Source organism: Protomyctophum parallelum, assembly GCF_964188405.1.
Source record: "Protomyctophum parallelum genome assembly, chromosome: 16".
NCBI classification, from domain to species: Eukaryota; Metazoa; Chordata; class Actinopteri; order Myctophiformes; family Myctophidae; genus Protomyctophum; species Protomyctophum parallelum.
Window position 1 is genome coordinate 26413098 of NC_139711.1, and position 21034 is coordinate 26434131.

The 21034-nt window shown below is 42.0% G+C and overlaps 1 protein-coding gene across 2 annotated transcripts; it reads left to right on the forward strand.

The window, feature by feature from the left end:
• The first annotated feature begins 103 nt into the window (after positions 1–103).
• ncbp1 (nuclear cap binding protein subunit 1) lies at positions 104–20339 on the forward strand. Of its 2 annotated transcripts, XM_083785177.1 has the most exons (24): positions 104–265; positions 1949–2037; positions 3760–3860; positions 4088–4244; positions 4385–4492; positions 4776–4897; positions 5117–5186; positions 5903–6118; positions 6574–6671; positions 7576–7639; positions 7737–7847; positions 8085–8149; positions 8942–9004; positions 9711–9785; positions 10654–10757; positions 12864–12995; positions 13516–13618; positions 16747–16840; positions 17235–17338; positions 17584–17701; positions 18563–18721; positions 18966–19079; positions 19275–19382; positions 19426–20339. In XM_083785177.1, exons 1-24 carry the CDS (start codon positions 232–234, stop codon positions 19429–19431), a joined length of 2415 nt encoding a protein of 804 aa, XP_083641303.1. In that variant the 5' UTR covers positions 104–231; the 3' UTR covers positions 19432–20339. The 2 variants fall into 2 exon arrangements, with proteins under 2 accessions (XP_083641303.1, XP_083641302.1); XM_083785176.1 differs by having other exon boundaries at positions 19275–20339.
• Positions 20340–21034: the final 695 nt, after the last annotated feature.

A 21034-nucleotide genomic window follows, 5' to 3' on the forward strand; every position in this document is an offset into this window, starting at 1 on the left:
AACAAATATGACGATGGACGACGTCGGAAGACAAAGCCTGATGTACCAACCATTATTTCCATCCGATACGCGTGCTGGCTGCGCCGGATGTGTTTCACTTGAATCCAACCGCTATTCTTTTATGCAGCGACCATTCAAATTCAAACACACTCTCATAATAACAACAACATAGATTACATAGTGCCTGTTTTTTTTTTATAAACACTTGTGAGTTAAAGTGCGCGACGAAAAATGTCCAGGAGACGACACAGCGACGGGGATGACGGTAAGTTTCACGTTACAGTTACACCGACTGGGTGTTTGTTTTATATGCTAGGCTAACTGATGCTAGCTGATTGGCGATGGTGCAGCAGCACAGCACATGTACGAGGTGACGTGATTAATACAACATCGTAGTGTAATTGTGTGTATGAGTCGTTTCCCAGCTTGCGAAAGGTTCTCAAAATGATGACTGAATGCATCAGATCAGTTGAATGTTGGGTGTTTTCCTACTTCACCCTTTAGACTAGTTGCTATCCTAGCTTGGCTAGTTAGCTAGCTAGTCAGGCAATGGACTGTATGGGGGCGGCAACCTGACAGTGAGTGAACCTGCATTGATTTGTTGATTAATTAAATACTTTACTCTTTATTAACAGTTTGCAGAAAATAACACAGGAAAGTACAGTTAAATACAAGATGATTTTATAACCCAAGAAAGCCTATGCCTGGCTTGTTTCCATAGGGGTCCTCTATCAGAACATGTAATGGCATATAAATATACAGTATTAATTAGCCCACTAAACCCATTAACACTGATAATACTAACTCAACTGAGTGCCAAATGTTGGTACATAACAAAAAATGCATCGCATGGATGCACCTGGGACGTATCCTCAGTGATGTATCCTGAGGTCAATGGGGTTTCGGGTCTTCCAACATCATACCCCTCACTCAAGTCCCGACTTACGTCCCAGTAGCTACCCTCAATCAGTCCCACTAAAGCAAAACCAGGGCCACACAATCCGTTGGAACTACTCCAGAACTGCCAGGGCTGGGAGGTACGCTTCTGGTGCATGGAAGGACTGCTCTGTGGGTTGTCTCCTGTCCGGACCCCTCCTATGTCTCACCAGGTCCACTCCTGCTCTCACCAGGCTCAGGACCTGTGCGTTGCACCAGAGTCCCAGAACCAGACAGTTCATTCAGTAGTGGTGGGCAATGGTTCCGCAGGGAAATGGTGCTGCGGCTCCACTTGCTGCTTGCATGGCCCTCCTAAAAACCTCACAGAGGGTTGTTAGGCTTCCTCCTCACGGAGGACTCAAGGCTCATACATAGTCTGGATTTACGGTGGTGGGGTGACCACCGAACTACAACATGACGTCACGAGCCGCGGTGAAGAGCAAACCACCGCCACCGCTCCAGCCCTTATCTCTGTTTTTACTCACCACCGCTCAACGTTATTTCAGCTCCGGTGGTCAGCTCACCACCGGAGCGGTGGTCACCTTACCACCGAAAATCCAGACTATGAATAGGCCTTTAGGCTGGGGCGCTAACCCATACTGCTCACCCGGGTGCTGTCTACATTCCGGTGGTCACCAGACTATACCTGGTTGTCACATAGTCTATTCCTATGAGTCACTATAGATAGAAATAGTAGTACAGTTACAGTACAGAAATTGTTTATGGGTACGTGTTTTGGTGAATGAAATATAAATCCCATCCATGAACCCATCGCCATGTAAATTAGCTCTGGTCCATAGCTCTAATGTGTTGCTAGAGCTATGGACCAGAGCTACATGTAAATACACAAATTAGTTGCTGTTTCAATGCATTTGCAGGGCTTCAGTGAAGCACTGATGTAATCCTTCACCTGTTGTTGCATTCTGGTTTGTGACATGAAGGATAAAATACTATTTGTTGATTTCATAATCATACTTTTCTACGTTTTTTAATTGTCACTTCTCCCTCGTAGGAGGCCAAGCCCACAAAAGGAGGCGAACATCGGAGCCCATTGAAATTGAGGACCGCTTGGAGTCGTTGATATGTCGTGTTGGAGAGAAGGTAATGGGGTCTTGCTGTCTTGGTAATATACAAATTCATAGCGAATTATTTGTAGATTGCCTAATTTATGGATGTTTTGCCTGTAATGACATGCCCAGAATGGGGATGGCAGGTTGAAAGTGATTAGGAGTTAATACATATGTATTAGTTCATTATTCATCATTTATGTTCAGAAAATTGACCTGGCATTAACACATTTAGACCTGGTGTAACCTATACGTTGTTTTACCTTTAATGCCGGCTGAACCCTCATACACAATACACCTCTGTCTCATATAGCAACATTATTATTTTATTTTTTATACGAATCTGAATGTTTTCAGAAATCCTTACGTACAATTAGGCATTTACTATTTAGCAGATGCTCTTAATCCAGAGCGGCTTACATTAAGCAAGAACAAAAGCATGGCAATACATCACATACATAAAAAGTAGTAGTAGAATCATACGTAAGAACGTAACAGTGGACTATAATGAAACTATGCATGTATACTTTATAGTGCTATGTCTACTGCTATAAGATGCTATAAGTCTAAATAAAATCTAAAGCCCTAACCACACAAAAGGGTCAAGACGGTGTTAGCGTTGGCCCTGCGGTGTGATATGTCTTGTTGCACGTTGACCCACGTTGACCCTAGTGATTCAACGCATGCAATTCATTGGCCCAAACCACACCAAAGGGTCAAGACAGTTTTAGCATGAACTCCTTGCAACCGTTTGGACCCAAGGAGTTGCATGGTGACCCTTTGGTGTGGTTAGGGCTTAAGTTACATAAATTGGGCCTTTGCATACGCCTGTAAGGTCGTTGGGGCTAGGGCAAGTGCTACGGGCCATGGTGGAGTCTGAAGAGGTGGGTTTTCAGACTATGGCAGAAGATTAGGAGTGAGGCTGCAGTTCTGATTGTATTGGGAAGTGCATTCCATAGTTTTAGAGCCAGAAGGGAGTAGAGTTTGGGACATGTCGCGTTGTCCCGGCGTTTTTAGTGAAGGTACTTCCAGCTTCCCTTCATTGGCTGTTCTGAGTGCGTGGGAGGTTTTGTAGGGTTCGATCAGACTTTCATGATATGGGGGAGCCAAACCTTTGGTTGCTTTGAATGCCAGCATCAGAGTTTTGTATTCTGTGCGGGTAGCGACAGGGAGCCAATGGAGGGAGTGGAGAAGGGGGGAGACCTGTGAGAATTTTGGCTGGTTGAAGACCAAGCGAGCTGCGGCATTTTGGATTATTTGGAGAGGCTTAAGTGCGCATGCCGGTAGGCCAGTAAGGAGGGAGTTAAAATAGTCAAGTTTTCACAAGACTGTTGTGGATTAGGAGCCAATTGACTCCTGGGTGAGGAACAGTTTAATTTGTTATGTTATAGAGTGTAAACCTACAGGGTCGAGTGACAGCTGTAATGTGTGTTTTGAACGAGAGCTAAATAGTTAGCTCAGTCCCGCATGGGGCAGGACTTAGCTGGGAAGAAGAGAACCTCAGTCTTGACTGGGTTCAGCTTGAGGTGGTTAGAAGATATCCACTGTGAGATGTCAGCCATGCATGCAGTGATTCACTCTTCCACCTGAGTAGCAGAGGGGGGGATGGATAGAAACATTTGCCTGTCATCGGTCCGGTCATTGATGTAGGAGGACAACCACTGTAGCTAGTTCCGAACTTGGACCAAGGTCAAACATTTACAGTACCTGCCACTGCTTGTAAACTATTTCCAATGGTGTTTCTTTTGCCCCACAGAGTACATCATCACTGGAGAGCAATTTGGAAGGTCTTGCAGGCGTCCTAGAAGCCGACCTCCCAAATTACAAAAACAAAATCCTGCGCATTTTATGTGCTGTGTAAGTACTGTATTCTGTTACCTCATTGCTATTTCTCTCTTTCTCTCTTATTAAAGTCTTAACCACATGAGCCCTAACGTTACTACCTTAAAGCCTGTTCTCTTATAATACAACTTTGTCATATGACAGTGTCAATCTTTTTTGCTTATGTAATGCCTATAATGACATGCCCAAAGTTGTGAGGCCAGGATTACAGTTAACTCGGTTGTCTCTCTCTGCATTTTCAGTGCCCGGCTCCTACCTGAGAAGTTATCTGTGTATACAACATTGGTTGGCCTTCTCAATGCCCGAAACTACAACTTCGGTGGCGAGTTTGTGGAGGCCATGATCAGACAACTCAAGGAGACGTTAAAAAACAATTTCTACAATGAAGCTGTTTACTTGGTAGGGCTACTAAGTGACCTCGTTGGACGATACAAACGACTTGTTGAATTTCTATACATTCAATATTTTTTTATGGACTTGCTCTTATGTAATCTTAATTTTACCTACTTTTAATTCAATGCTGGTTGTCCATTTTGCAGGTGAGATTTCTGTCTGATCTGGTCAACTGCCATGTGATTGCTGCTCCCTCCATGGTGGCAATGTTTGAGAACTTCATTAGTGTTACGCAAGAGGAGGACGTACCACAGGTAGCTATTGGAGGCACACAATGTAGTGCACATGGTTTCACCTGTGCTATTGTGAAGAACAACCAAAATAATATGGATCTTATGGATTTTTAAATGTGCATTTGGGTATAGTTCCAATCCTGCACTGTTGTGTTAAATGCAGATGTATTAAAACAATACATTATTATACAGTATATTTTACAAGATAAAACCTGATCTGTGCAAAACAACAGGGTAAATGATATGGGAAAGAAAAACATGTCTGCAAAAAAATAAGTGACCACACTTTTCTTTGTCCCGTCAGGTGCGGTCAGACTGGTTTGTGTATGTGGTGCTGTCCTGTCTGCCCTGGGTTGGTAAGGAGCTGTACGAGAAGAAGGATGTTGAGATGGACCGAATGCTCAGCCAGATTGAGGGCTACCTGAAGTAAGAGTTCTTATTTCTTGTTATAACTTTCCACTCCCATCTTTTCCTATTACCCTTTCTTGCTTTTTGTTTTAATTTCTCGCTTTCATTCACATCCCACTGTTATTTATCAAACTACATATAGTATTGTATTTAGTAGACATGCAGTCATGCACAGGTCTGGCTTTTCCTTAAACTGGAAGGAAGTTCAAATATGTGTGTCTCATTGTTGATTGTCAGGAGACGAGCAAAGACTCATGTCTCCATGCTGCAGGTGTGGACAGCAGAGAAGCCCCACCCACAAGAGGAGGTGAGGGCCACTGTATATTGAAATCCAATCACATGTTTTTTTTTTTTGTGATGGCATGGTGGTAGAGGGGTAGCAGGTTGACATGTATGGACGGAACTCTCTAGGTACCTGACGATTCGATTCTGATTCATAGGGCTACGGTTCGATTGTAAGTTGATTACCGATGCGTCAATACAGGATTTATCAATAAATCTGTCCTTTTATCAATCTCCGTCGCTGAGAGCGCTGCGTTACTAATTGATTGAACGGAGAACTCCGTCCTTGCCGCTCGGGGTGTTAACAAGGTTGCAAGATGCTTTAACGAATCCAGCAGTGAAACAATAAAAACACAAGAGGAGGAAACAAGGACAATCTATAAGAAGATGTTTAACACAATCAAATGAAATTGTCCTGTCACTTTATTTATCTGGAATAGGGTAGTACAAGTAAGACGCGCAAACGCGGGAAGTGAACGCAGCTCGTAAATTGCAATAACAACAATTAGAATAAATTACATACTTTTTTTCCCTTTTTAGTTAGTAATTTCTTTAAGTTTTCTACTGTGTGTGTGTGCTACAGCTGCGCCCTCTGGTGGCGGGCGGGTGGTGTCACAGCGGGACAGACGCACAGACAGACAGACACACAGACATGATCTGCAGGGTGTCATAGTTAGTGCTCTGCGTTCGCAAAAATAAAATGTACTAACTTGTAACCTATCTTCTCCCTTTCCCTCCCAGTATTTAGACTGCCTTTGGGCCCAGATTCAGAAGCTAAAAAAGGATCGTTGGCAGGAGCGACACATCCTGCGTCCCTACATTGCCTTCGACAGCGTACTATGCGAGGCCCTGCAGCACAACCTGCCTCCGTTCACCCCACCGGGACACATGCCTGACGCCCAGTACCCTATGCCCAGCGTCGTCTTCCGTATGTTTGACTACACTGATGCCCCTGAGGTATGGTGTGCATATGGCTCAGTATTGATATCAACTGATAGTGTACCAGTAGAGCCCAAAAGCTCCCACTCTAAAAAATTGTGATTCGTTCTATAATAATGATTGGTACTAGAGACCTGCGGATTTAGCCGCGGATAACCGCGGTTGACGGATGGTGCGGTTAATATACATAGGATGATATCATTAATGCGGTTGGATAACGGGTGCGTTGGGTTATGAGTTATGCCCTCATATATTTCCATTGTGGTGTCCCAAGCCAGTAGAGAGAGGGCGGGCGGGCGGATAATGAATTTGCGGTTGCGGGTGACAAAAAACTCCATCCGCAGGTCTCTAATTGGTACACATAACACATTGGTTCTATAAATAATGATTAGTACAAATTCTTGTATACCATTACCATTCTAGAAGTATTGCCACTGTTTTTCTCTACAACGTTGTCTTCTGTCGATCCTCAGGGCCCTGTTATGCCCGGCAGCCATTCAGTTGAGAGGTTTGTTATTGAGGAGAACCTACACAATATCATCAAATCTCACTGGAAAGAGAGGAAAACATGGTGAGGAACGGCTATCTCTGGTTTCGAGGGCGGTAAACCGTTCAATAGCTATTCAGTGTCGTTCATTAGTGCATTAGCACCAGCCACCGAGTGGGCAAAATTAAAAGTGCAATAAAAGCTTCTTGCGGTGGGTTGTCCCTTTTCATTAGGCCAATCTTTTTAACCCTTTAGGACCCACTGTACCAATTGTGCTGCTGTCTGCCAAAGATAAAAATGTATCACCCTCAAACTATGGGCCTCTTTTCCATGTCTGGATGTGAGAATTTAAAACACACCCTGGTTAATAGGCCTTGTATGCCTTCTACAAAACTCATGGAATGTCTTAATTATTTTAGGGCTAAATGGAGAAAAGCCTTTCGCAACTTGAGCATTTTGTCTTTGTGTGTGGTCCAGCCATTGTATACAGTATTCTCTATGGGATGTACACGCTGATAGTGCTAAGAGTTATTTCAAATATTTTCTTACTTATATTAGCTGTATTATTAAGTTTGTAGTATTAAGTTGTTCTTTATTTTGTATGTAGTATTAAGTTGTTCTTTATTTTTATCCTATGTACAATTGTTTTTGTGCCTGTAAATCGTAGAATTAATCCCATTTCCCTGTTGGAGATTTGAATAATTGTGTGAATCCTATTTTCATAGTACTTGTAGTTGACCAGCAGGTGTCGTCATTATTCAAAGATTGCTAGAGAAACGTGTATTTGCCCTGAAATGTTTCATTCCAGTGCGGTTTCTTACACAAACTAAAAACTAGTAGGATAAAATAAATGACTATGAATCTTCAAGCAACACCATGTCAACAAAGTATATAGGGTTTAAGTTGTTGGGTAAAGGGATTTCTTCCCCATCTCAATTGAATTTCTTGAATTTATATTTCTCTAAAATAATGTTGATTTCATTTTCAGTGCTGCCCAGTTACTCAGCTATCCAGGGAAGAACAAGATTCCACTTAACTATCACATTGTGGAGGTATGGGGTTATTTTATATGTTTTGTCAGCAGGAATTTTTTGAGACGGGTGTTCCCACTGTAGTAGAAAAATAAATGTCTGCTTCTCTTTGCCACAGGTGATTTTTGGACAACTTTTCCAGCTCCCTGTTCCGCCACACATTGATGTCATGTACACCACATTGCTCATTGAACTCTGCAAACTGCAGCCCGGATCACTACCCCAAGTTGTATCCTTACCGGCTGTGATGATGATTTAACTTAGTTAAAATGCTGTATGTTTGAGCAGCTAATTTATTATTGTACCAATGGTGAAGTTATTTTATTGAAATTTTTTTAAATCTTCAATATGGCATTATATATATATGTATATATTGCTGTTTGCTATTTATTTAAAAGCATTGATTTAGATTGGTTCAATTCATTATAAAATGACATTTGAGTTGACCTTAACAGCTGAATGCCAGTTGGCTCAAGCTACAGAGATGCTGTACATGAGACTGGACACTATGAACACCGCTTGCATAGATAGGTAAACTATGCACTCTTAGTTGTGTCTCTTTTGTGTATATCCGATTGTCCATAGCCATCGATATATATGAAACCTAAGCTTTGTCTGTCTCTGTATGGAGTATTTGGGCCGGTGAATCACTTAATGTTTTTACAACCTTATCTCCATGTCTTTATCAGTGAGTTTTGATCAATACACTCACTCACTTTAAAAACTCACTCATTTTATTGTCTACTCAAGGTGGCTTATGTGAACACCCCAGACAGTTTTTAACTTACTTGATTCAGTAATTAGATATTTCCTATACAAACCCATTGTAACCTCAAACTTTATTTTAACTATGATAGATTCTTCGAAAATCCCCTACCTTGTTTCTGTTGACTGATACTGCCCTCCTAATATGTGATTGTCTAATATGGATTTTCATTTACTGTTTTCATTCATTTTTAATAATTCTTTGGAAAATAACATCCTCCAGCGCCGCTCACGGCAACTTAAAAACTGTCTGGGGTGTTCATGTTCTCCTCTCACACAAGGTGCAACAGCCTTAAAGTTCTTGTGAGCAAAGTCTTCACAGTGATTAGATTTCTGACAGTTAACCATGTCAAGAGCGAGGCCAAAAAATATACATTTCTCTGCCGGTAACGCAAAAATGTGTACATTTCATACAAATTGATTGGTAAAAGTACCTTCACTCTTCAACAATGTAAAGGCCATCGATTGATTTGCGGTTGTCAAACAATTAAAAGGCCTTGTAGAAATTGCATCTGTTTGTGGTCAAGTTTTACAAGCTTGTCTCGTGAATATTTTCAGACTCCTCAACTGGTTTGCTCATCATTTGAGCAACTTCCAATTTCGATGGAGTTGGGATGACTGGTGAGTAAATACTGCATCAATATTTATGGGACTACACATGTTTTATGTTTGCGGCAAATTATTTCTGTGCACAATGAAGGTCGGTATTGAGTTTTGAGAATTGCATACGATTTTAACACAATCAGCGCCGGGATTTCTTTCAGAATAGAAGCTCGGGATACCAGGCAGATATGGCAGCTTTTACTCTGAAAGCCGGGGCCTTCCGTTCCGTAAAAAAACGGGGAGGCATAATGTTGCTTGTTTACCTTACTATGATTACGATCAAGTCTCTCTAGAAGCGTTAATATTCCAGGTGAGAGGCATGTTGAAGTCAGAAATGAAGACCGGCGAAGGAGAGATCCCTAGATTACGCGTGGCGAGCCTTTCTTTCTGATCACTAAACAGGGAAGGGAACGGGACCGCGCATGCGCGAAAAGCAAGGAGTACATTGCAGAAGGATAGGCTAGGACGTGTACATGCGTCGCAATCAGTCGTTTGGATTAGCTATGACGCTATGATGTGTCTAATAAGTCTAATAATTACTCGTACAATTTTATATTGAACCTTTACATTTCATTCAGTGCATGCTGTTTTTGAAAATATTAATTTCGAAAGTGCAGCATGCATTTCTTTTTGACAAATCAATCAATTACTATTATCATTTTTTTAATGGTGCACAAATTCAAAAATGTGTTGATTGTATTGTGACTTGTATATCTTTCCATAGGGCTGACTGCTTAACCGTGGATTTAGACAGACCCAAGCCCAAATTTGTCAAGGAGGTGCTCGAGAAATGCATGAGGTAATAAAATATTAGTCATTGCATATCATCGCCTCAGATGTTCTGTCTGCTTTATACAAATATTAATTATTATATATCACATCGCATTGTGTAATGGAATGTAGGCACAAGCTTGAACTCAAGTGATACATGGAAATTCTGCCTCTTGCCCTCAAGCGCCCCATGAGCTTCATTAAATCAAGTGTGCTCATTTAACTGATAGAAATGCATTCTACTGATGACTGGTCTAACCAATGACAATGTCTAAACCAAGTACTGCACCCGATTAAGGCCCATAGTGTGTACCGCATAGGCCCTGATGCCTGAGTGACAGGCTCAGTGAGTCCTTGATTTGATTCCCAGCCGGCTGGACCTAATTTTGTTGCGTGTAACTTGACCGCTTCTCCTTGTTTCCTGTCTCTATCCACTGTACTATCAATGAAGGCAGAACCGTGTGAAATGAGGGGCACTCTTGTCATCGTACATCAATTTATGTTAGAGGACATTTGACATGGCTCCTACCAACATGTGATTGGTTTGCCAATTTGCTCGTTTACATTACAAGTTTTCCATTCAATGTCAATGCTGTTTAATGTTTTGATGCTTAATTTAGGTCATATTTAGCTGAATTATCAGCTCTTATCATCATGCATCATCTCATACTGGCCATTGGCCAATCAGAATGCATATTGCCTGTTATTGATTGGCCGATTTGACCGGAATTCTCTTATCGTGGTCAATGGCAAATCTTGAGACGTGTGGGGATAAAAGCTGTTATCATTTGGATTTGTAAGAAAGTTGTAGCAGATCTACAAGCTCACAAACCCCTTACAATGCAACAAGTTATATTTCTGGTCCTAGCTGCTGAGTTGTCAATTTGTCCATTTAGGCTGTCATACCACCAGAGGATAGTGGACATCGTCCCTGCTAGTTTCACAGCACTCATCCCAGCAGAACCCCTCTTCTACTACAAATACTTAGAAGAGAGTAATCGTAAGTCAATCATTCTTTATTTGACAATATTATTATCGTCTTGACCCTGACATTTATTGCACTGGAATTGTGTGCGTTTATCTGTAGTGATGTAACTTTTGTTTGTATTTACTTAATGTAATGTTTTCGCCCGGTCTCTTCCGCCGTGACAGCTGTCCCGCCATTCGATGTTTATGCAGAAAAACATCAAATCTGTGCCTGTTTTGCTGGGACCAAATGACCATATTTCTTACGTCATCATTTAGAGCTAGTCATACGTATACTATATACATAATCAGTAAAAAATAAAATAGCAAATTGTGCCTGATCTGCTGGAACCAGAGTACGTGGTGTGTATATGTATGACTAGCTCTTAATGATGACGTAAGAAATATGGTCATTTGTGGTCGTTTGGTCCCAGCAAACCAGGCACAGATTTGCTGTTTTCTTGCATAAACATCAAATGGCGGGACAGCTGTCACAGTTTTTGGCGCAAAGTAACTACAGTATACCGCTAATCAACTTACAACTACACACTCTATATAGTATATATGTATACGTATATAGTATATGCCTATATACTATATATATTTCTTACGTCATCATTTACAGCTAGTCATACGTATACTATATACATAATCAGTAAAAAATAAAATGGCAAATTGTGCCTGATCAGCTGGGACCAGAGTACGTGGTGTGTATATGTATGACTAGCTCTTAATGATGACTTAAGAAATATGGTCATTTGTGGTCGTTTGGTCCCAGCAAACCAGGCACAGATTTGCTGTTTTCTTGCATAAACATCAAATGGCGGGACAGCTGTCACGGTTTTTGGCGCAAAGTAACCACAGTATACCGCTAATCAACTTACAACTACACACTCTATATAGTATATATGTATACGTATATAGTATATGCCTATATACTATATATATACTATATATAGTATATGCCTATATAGTATATGCCTGCTTTGCTGGGACCAAACGACCACAAATGACCATATCTCTTACTTCATCATTTAGAGCTAGTCATACGTATACTATATACATAATCAGTAAAAAATAAAATAGCAAGTTGTGCCTGATCTGCTGGGACCAGAGTACGTGGTGTGTATATGTATGACCCTCTTCACCCAAACTTATATAGATAGAAACTTGAATCATACTTAATAATACTAGGTGTTTATATGCATAAAGTAGGTAGGTAGCAAATAGTTACATCTAAAAATTATACATTTCAAACGTTCCTTCACAGAGATACTGAGATTTGACAGTTTACAGCGGTCGAAAGGACTTGCGTGCTCTGCTTGCGCAGTAGTTGGCCATTTATGGCCTACTAGTGTGCAACAAGCAAGTATGCACTCGACAGAGTGCAGTTCTAGTTGTAACTGTGATACACGGTTATTATGCTGCTTGTTTGTGTACCCATTCCATGGCCAATTCTCCTTTTGGAAGTGAAGTGAATTCCTAGTTAAATTGTGGTTAAATATTGTCCAAAGCAGTCATGCTCATTTAATAAGCATTCATTATTCTACAAGAGTGCGCTACTTAAAGTTAAACACTCAGTATTTTTAGAGCTTGCCGAGCATATTAGAATAGTATGCCTCCAGTTAAATTGCCTGAGATTACCATTCTGGTCAAATGTGTTATTGAGGTATGGATGATAAGAACTAAAAAAAACATGGCATGGATGCACCTGGCTGGGACGTATCCTCAGTGATGTATCTCAAGGTCAGCTGTCTGGGACGTATCCTCAGTGATGTATCTCAAGGTCATCAGGGTTTCGTTCATTCAAGTGACCCAGCCAGGATCAAGTCCCGACATGCGTCGATCAGTCCCATTAGGGAAAGACAGGGACACAGGGTCACACAGTCCGCTGGTCCAGAACTACTCTGCCGAGACTGGGAGGTCTGGCGCATGGAAGCAATAGGCTCTGTGGGTTGACTCCTGTCCGGGCCCCTCCTACGTCTCACCAGGTCCACTCCTGCGCTCACTCACCAGGTGCAGTGCAGGACCAGTGCGTCGCACCAGACTCCCACCACCAGACACTTCATTCAGGAGCGGCGGATTATAAATTGATGTAAAGAAAGACTTTAAAGTAATTAGTGTGCCCCCTCCCCAACAGCATCCGCAGCAACGTTGCCAGGTTACCAAATGGCTAACACCGTTAGCAACGCCATCAAGAACCGAGCATCCAATGAGGAGATCATGACCATCCTCAAGGACGTACCCAACCCTAACCAGGAGGACGATGACGGTGAGTGGCTACATGGGTTGTCAACCAGCAGTATGGTGTCTTACTGGACACCAGGCCTAGCCCTAGGGTCAAAATATATCGATGGGAAGAGATGGAGACCACCTCCAACCACTGCAGATATGCTAGTTATATTGTATTAACGGCGATGTACCATACAATACAGATTGGTTCAAATGTTTTATTCACTAAAATAAGTTGCTAGCTATAGAGTAGAACCAGCATATTTTTGTCATTGTGGACCCTAGGACAGGGTACATGTAGTTTGAATTTGTATCTGCTGCCCAGCCAACTGAAATAGACAATTAAATAGCTATAGGACAGTGAACAGGACATGGGTAATAATGTTACCCATGCTAGAGCTAGTTATCTCCATACATGTGTCTACCCTCTCAATATAAGGACTGATATGACATTTAGCTGTTCATTAGACTGACCTCCCAGCTGCATAAGAGCAGCAGCTCTGTCCTACTTTCTGAATTACTTTCTCTTTGTCCGTTTGTCTCCATCTGTGTTCTTCCAGATGACGGAGAGAGCTTCAACCCTCTGAAAATTGACGTGTTTCTGCAGACCCTGCTGCATCTGGCTGCCAAGTCCTTCAGCCACTCCTTCAGTGCCCTGGCCAAGTGAGTGTTTGTGTGGTTGGTTGGTTCCCAACCACTGTGCCAAGTAGGGGAGGGTTCAATTAATCTTTACGGAAATAATTGTATCCTACTCCGAGTATCATACCATATCGATATAGCCTCCCATGCCATTTGATTTTCTCAAAACACATTTTTCATTGGCTGTATTTTTTGCTGCCTATATGGAGCCCTATTGTATTGATCGTTTTTGGTTGCCTCATAACCACAGAATATGGTCACTGAAATAAGAAAACTGACATTTTGTATTTGATGAGTCTAAGGTCACATTCATACCAGAGAGCTTTGCTGCGATTAAAACGAATCCTGCTGCGCATTTTCAGAAAGTGCACTTCGTTCGGCTCATTCGAATCGTAATGCGTATCAAATAACTGCATTATACTCCGAGCAAAAACGGGGGTTTCGCTTTGCTTCCAATCGCACTTGATTACGATTCGGTGCAGGTGTGAATGCAATCCGCACTCCGCAGTAAATAAAGGAAATGAAGCAAACAATGTGGCGGGTGAGGAGCTGAACACAGTTGGAGATGGAGAAGGCATATTTTACGCAGCGCAAAGATGTTACCGTTACCGGTGCTGTCACTGTGTGGGGACTAGTGGGGAGTAGGAACTTTCATCTCAATAAACGTGTAAACAGTTTTCGCTGCTGTCTGTTATATCGGTGCGCTCAGCGCTGTGCCTCCATGCCCAAAAGAACAGTGCGTGGCTGCATGCGTATAGTGAGAGAGAGGGGGGGGTCCAGTCCCAGACGGCATGACACATGCACGTTATGAGTATAATTTTATCACCATATATTTCACTGTGTAGGCTAGTTTATGAATGGAACACATTGATAAAGGTCCCCCCTGCTGCGTTTCCAATTGCTGCGGATGACAGTGTGAAGGCAAACCACAGCAAATGAAATAGGCAAGAATCCCAAATTCTCCGCCCAAACGCATTGAGTCTACCAAAGTATTAGGTGAGAATGTGACCTATCAGATATAACATAAGATAGGTCCTATCTTATGTCAATGTACAAGTAAACCTCTCAAATTCTGTAGTACAGATCTGAATTATTTGTTCTTTATACATGTTGTTCTTTAAAAGACAACAATTATAGCATTTCCGTAAAAGTAGCAGTGGCTGAGCATTGTGGAGGAGATATTTGTAATGGAGAAACTAACTCATACATTGAGACTACAAGAGGAACTATTCACTGAAAAATGGGAGAAATGGACTGAATATAGAAATCAACAGAACGACACAGATGTTAATAATGATTTATTAACATAAATATACGTTTATAAATATATGTTGTTTATTTATGATGTATATGAAGCATTACACTGTGACTGTCATTTTATGTTTACCTGCAAATAAAATGTAAGTTTAAAATATATACAGTGCCTTCGGAAAGTATTCACACCCCTTCACTTTTACCACATTTTGTTTTGTTACAGCCTCATTTCAAAATGGATTAAATTCGTTTTTTTCCTCACCAATCTACACACAATACCCCATAATGATGAAGTGAAAAAAGTTTTCTCAAATATTTTGTTAATTTATAAAAAATAAGAAACTGGAAAAACACATGTACATAAGTATTCACACTCTTGACTTAGTACCAAGTTGAGGCACCTTTGGAAGCAATTACAGCCTTAAGACTTTTTGGGAATGATGCTACAAGCTTGGCACACTTGAATTTGGGGTATTTTCCCCCTTTTTCTCTGCAGATCCTCTCAAGCTCTGTCAGGTTAGACGGGGAGCGTCGCTACACAGCTATTTTCAGGTCCTTCCAGAGATGCTCAATGGTCAGTCTGGGCTCTGGCTGGGCCACTCAAGGACTTTCACAGAGTTGTCCTAAAACCAATCCTTCGTTATCTTAGCTGTGTGCTTGGGGTCGTTGTCCTGTTGGAAGGTGAATCGTTGACCAAGTCGGAGGTCCTGAGCACTCTAGAGCAGGTTTTCATCCAGGATGTCTCTGTACACTGCTCCATTCATCTTTCCCTCTATCCTGACAAGTCTCCCAGTTCCTGCCGTTGAAAAACATCCCCACAGCATAATGCTGCCACCACCATGCTTCACCGTAGGGATGGTATTTGCCAGGTGATGAGCGGTGCCTGGTTTCCTCCAGACCGAAGCCTCTCCTCAATAAAAGGCACATGATAGCCGGGCGTCACAGCGCGCATGGAGTTTGCCAAAAGGCACCTAAACGACTCTCAGACCATTATTAATAAGATTATCTTGTCTGATTAAACCAAAATAGAGCTTTTTAGCCTGAATGCCAAGCGTTATGTCTGGAGGAAACCAGGCACCGCTCATCACCTGGCAAATACCATCCTTACAGTGAAGCATGGTGGTGGCAGCATCATGTTGTGGGGATGTTTTTCAACGGCAGGAACTGGGAGACTTGTCAGGATAGAGGGAAAGATGAATGGAGCAGTGTACAGAGACATCCTGGATGAAAACTGCTCCAGAGCGCTCAGGACCTCCGACTTGGTCAACGATTCACCTTCCAACAGGACAACGACCCCAAGCACACAGCTAAGATAACGAAGGATTGGTTTTAGCCTTTTAGGACAACTCTGTGAAAGTCCTTGAGTGGCCCAGCCAGAGCCCAGACTTGAACCCCATTGAGCATCTCTGGAAGGACCTGAAAATAGCTGTTCAGCGACGCTCCCCGTCTAACCTGACAGAGCTTGAAAGGATCTGCAGAGAAAAAGGGGGAAAATACCACAAATTCAAGTGTGCCAAGCTTGTAGCATCATTCCCAAAAAGTCTTAAGGCTGTAATTGCTTCCAAAGGTGCCTCAACTTAGTACTAAGTCAAGAGTGTGAATACTTATGTACATGTGTTTTTCCAGCTTCTTATTTTTAATAAATTAACAAAATATTTGAGAAAACCTTTTTCACTTCATCATTATGGGGTATTGTGTGTAGATTGATGAGGAAAAACACAAATTTAATCCATTTTTGAAATGAGGCTGTAACAAAACAAAATGTGGTAAAAGTGAAGGGGTGTGAATACTTTCCGAAGGCACTGTATATATATATATATATAAATTAATAGTCACATACATACATAATGTGTCCAGGGCCTGATCATGATATGTATTTCTAAATCCCTTCTTGACAGGTTCCACGAGGTGTTAAAAGCACTGACGGAGTGTGATGAGGGCAAACTGCACATACTCCGAGTGATCTATGAGGTCTGGAGGAACCATCCAGAGGTAAAAACCAGTCTGACATTAACTGATTAATCAAGAACACACAGGCAACGCACATGCATGTACAGGATAATGCAGTGTAAAAAATCACACACGTGTGAACTGAGTGGTGCAATTCCCCCCCCCCCCCCCCCCCCCTCTCTCTCTATCTCTCTCTCTCATTAGAGTCACTACCTCTCTCACTCTCTCTCATTAGAGTCACTACCCCTCTCACTGTTTCTGGCGCCCCCTACTGCTATTTTTAAGTCACATACTCATGCTCACACACACAGACACACAGACACACAAACACGTACGAGGACATTGCAAGCTGGTTGTAGGAGTGGTTGCACCACTCAAAAACGTGATGGATTCAATATTACCGGTAACCATGTGTGACTGTGTACTGCTATTACAGATGACCGCTGTGCTGGTGGACAAGATGGTCCGAACCCAGATTGTGGACTGCGCGGCTGTGGCCAACTGGCTCTTCTCTCCGGACATGGCTCACGAATTCACCAGGTGGATAGAGACAGACGGAGACCAGAGATTTAATCATGTGGATTTACTAGGCCCTTTTGTTGGGTAGTGAGTAGTGACCAGGTTTTCAAAGTTGGGGCTGCCAGGAAACAGCTGGAAGGGGGTCAATTGGAATGGAAAAGCAAATTATAAAATGATCTATCTAATCTCTTATTATATTTTAGTGATACAAGGAGTAGCGTTAAATAAAACTATGATGAGCACTTCTGACCCTGTCTTCTGTATAGGTTTTACGTTTGGGAAATTCTGCACTCCACCATCCGTAAGATGAACAAACATGTGCAGAAGATCCAGAAGGAGCTGGAAGAGGCCAAGGACAAGCTGGAGAAACAGCAACACAAGAGGGTAAGCTTTTATTCATTTTTTTTTTTTATCCCACGATTTTGTAACCCATTTTTCACCCCTGTGTCAATTATCTAATGTGATCCTTGGCTTTACACACCCTCCGCCAATCTAGGGAGAGCAACGGACTTGAACTCATGCTTCCTTCATGCATGAGTGTCCAAGTTGCTCCTTTACGCCTGACAGGGGGGAGTTTCCCTGGTTGGACGTAGCGCGTGGAAGGAACACGTTATTCCAACCAGTACCTTTCCCCGCCCATCAGGCGCCCCAGCTGGCCAGGGGGAGGCAGTTTAGAGACCAGGATTACTGCATGTTCTTTGTGAGGGTACCTACCCTAGGGGACACGGGGAGAACATGCAAACTCCACACAGAAAGGCCCTTTCGCCAACCTCGCCTCGGGGGGCTTTTATTCCTAATTTAACCTCACTGTTTAGTCATTAGACCGACAACCTACCTCTAACCCTAACGGTAGTCCGACTGTTGTTCCCACATGTCAGACTAATGCTCCGTCGGAAATTACGTTCTGATCCCGTTTAGCCTACGTCTCCTGACCACGTTACCATAGATTGAGCCTTAAATGTCTCTATCGTCAACATAGCAAGCAAGCAGTTGCAAGAATTGCAACGGTGTCCAATAACATTCCACTGATTCGAGAAAGATCAAGACATTTTTATGAATGTATGCAATGGTCTGAAATGAATACTCTGGTTGTCCAGGAATGATTGTGTTAAAACCGTTGTGTACGCATAGTTTCGTGGCCTATTGCATACAAAACTGGGGATCCTTGAAATTAAAAGGTTCAAGACCCCACTGCCTGAGTTAGAAAAGTCTGATCAGTTGGACATTCTGTGTGTCTGTGTGCAGAGGGACAGCACTCACAGCACTCACAGCGGAGACGACGAAGACATGGAGAAGAACAGCGAGGACGAGGAAGGTCAGCTGGAGGAGCAGATAGATAAACTCCAGGAGAAAGTGGAGTCTGCTCAGAGTGAACAGAAGAACCTCTTCCTTGTCATCTTCCAGGTACCACAGTGGTTCTAAACCACTTGAACACTATTTAGTATATCATTTGTTGACCGGGGTTCCCCAAGGGCCCCCTTCAGACACAAAGGGTTTTGTCTGAAGGACTTTTTAATACTTTTCATTGGTTCAATCTTTCAATAGCATTGATTTTATGGAAGAAGAAAATGGAGTTTGGTGGTTTTCCCCCCCGACAGCGACGATATATTAGTAATTGTAATTGGTATTTGTTTTGTGTTCCTTGCAGCGTTTCATCATGATGCTGACGGAGCACCTGGTACGCTGTGAGACGGCCAGCGTCGACATCAACACTCCCTGGTACAAGAACTGCATCGAGAGGTTGGAGCAGATCTTCCTTATGGTAAAGCACTCGCATATACATTACATACAGACACACCAAGGAAGTACTCTGCAAAAAAGGGTTTTACAATGTGGCTCCTATAAGTGGATTTGGTCCCATTAAATGAATCATTTCGAGAACCAATGGATCAGTTGGAGAGTTGGATGAATAGAATGATTGATTGATTGATGGATGGTCCTTCTCTCCCCTGTGCAGCACCATGTGACCATCCAGCAGTACATGGGTACCTTGGAGAACCTGCTGTTCACCGCAGAGCTTGACCCTCACATCCTGGCTGTGTACCAGCAGTTCTGCGCCCTGCAGCTCTAAGACCATCCATACAGACACGCACACACTTCATCTCCCTCTCTAAGACCATACATACAGACACGCACACACTTCATCTCCCTCTAAAAACTTGCCATATACGCTTACGCTATATGATGACCAATAGTCAGTGGACAGACTTTCCAATTAATGATTCTAATTAGTGCCCTTTGAAAACTTAATTGTATAGCTGCTACCAATCCATTCAGAAGTGGATTGGTTTATATTTTTGCATAATATTTTGATCATGATTATTAGTAACGATGAAATGTTTTTCTTCCCCATTATTGTGTGGTTATATTAACTCTTGTATAAAGGTGGAGATGACGGCAAGGTACAACAGCTGACCAAATTCGTTTTTTATTTTATTTTATTGGTACAATTACATTGTTTTTCTTTTGTGCAGCCCTGTGTGGGTGTCATCAGGGATTGTCAATCTGAAACAGAATGACCTTGTCAATCATTGTAGCTATGGCATAAACATTTAATTTCACTGGAACAAAGAGCACTAATTAGAAAACCTAATTAGAAATGGTGTCCACTGACCTTTTAGTCTTCTAGTCAGTGTATATAGTCAACCGACTGAATGCCAACCATACTTGCACAGAAACCAGTTCTTGCCTCAAGAATCTCATTGGTCAATATTTGGTTTTACATGTACTCCTTTTGAAAGTAGGAATGCTAACGGGAATCTGTAATCTTTTGGCCATTTATTTGCGGTATGGTATTAGTTAGGTTTTTGTTTTGTTATTTTTATCATAATGCTCGTAGTCCTATGAGTGTATTTTTTAAATGTATCATCTGCGAGTCAGAACTGAGCAGTAGAAAAAAATAAACCCTCAGTATAAGGCAATTTCAGGTGTTCCTCCGATTGATTCCAAACGCAGAGTGCTCTACTTTTTTATATGTATTTTATGTGAAATTGGGGAAATGATTAAAAATCTGTAGAGTCCATTTGCCTGCTGTGTCTATTGTCTCAGACACGCACCATGTAAGGCTTTGAAACCATGATGAAATATATTGCAATGTCTTGACTGAGTGGAAGCTTCAGTTTGATAATCATGCTAGTATGGTACTAGTACAGTACTGTATGACTTCCCAGTTTGTGTAGAGGATTTATTTACCTGATAACACTGGTTCAGAGACATATTGACAACATAGTTTCACCCACTGTGCATATTGTGTACAAGACTTCATGTTCAGGGCAATACACTACAGTATATTGTAGAAAATCAATCGATACAGTATTAATTTACCAACTATAGGACAGTTGTGTTCCAATTTTTGTAAAGCAGGCAATTTTTTTTTATAAATGTACCTTTACAGAGGTAAGAGGTATACTACGCTTTGCCACCCAAAAGCATCTTTTTGCTTTTAGCCACAAATTGATATTTTACTAATAGTTGACAGTTTGTGTTAACTTTTAAGTACTGGACCCTCGTCTGGTTTGACAGACGGGTAGTGTGTGCAGGCTGGGTGGTGTGTGATAATCCGGTTGAAGTATTCCTTCGGTACGGCGACGGCGGGCCCGGAAGAACAATAACGCGACACGAGACAGTATCACGCTAAAGGTTCACAAAGTTTATTACACAAACGGGGACATATATAGTGCTGGATCCTAATGACGTGACAAGAAGATATGAGACATA

Excerpts from the sequence above, each read along its gene's own strand:
- ncbp1 (XM_083785176.1), top strand. The coding sequence starts at position 232 with ATGTCCAGGAGACGACACAGCGACGGGGATGACG. Across the intron at positions 10,758-12,863 it reads ATACTTAGAAGAGAGTAATC|CATCCGCAGCAACGTTGCCA; the intron begins GTAAGTCAATCA and ends CCTCCCCAACAG. Across the intron at positions 16,841-17,234 it reads TCTGGAGGAACCATCCAGAG|ATGACCGCTGTGCTGGTGGA; the intron begins GTAAAAACCAGT and ends CTGCTATTACAG.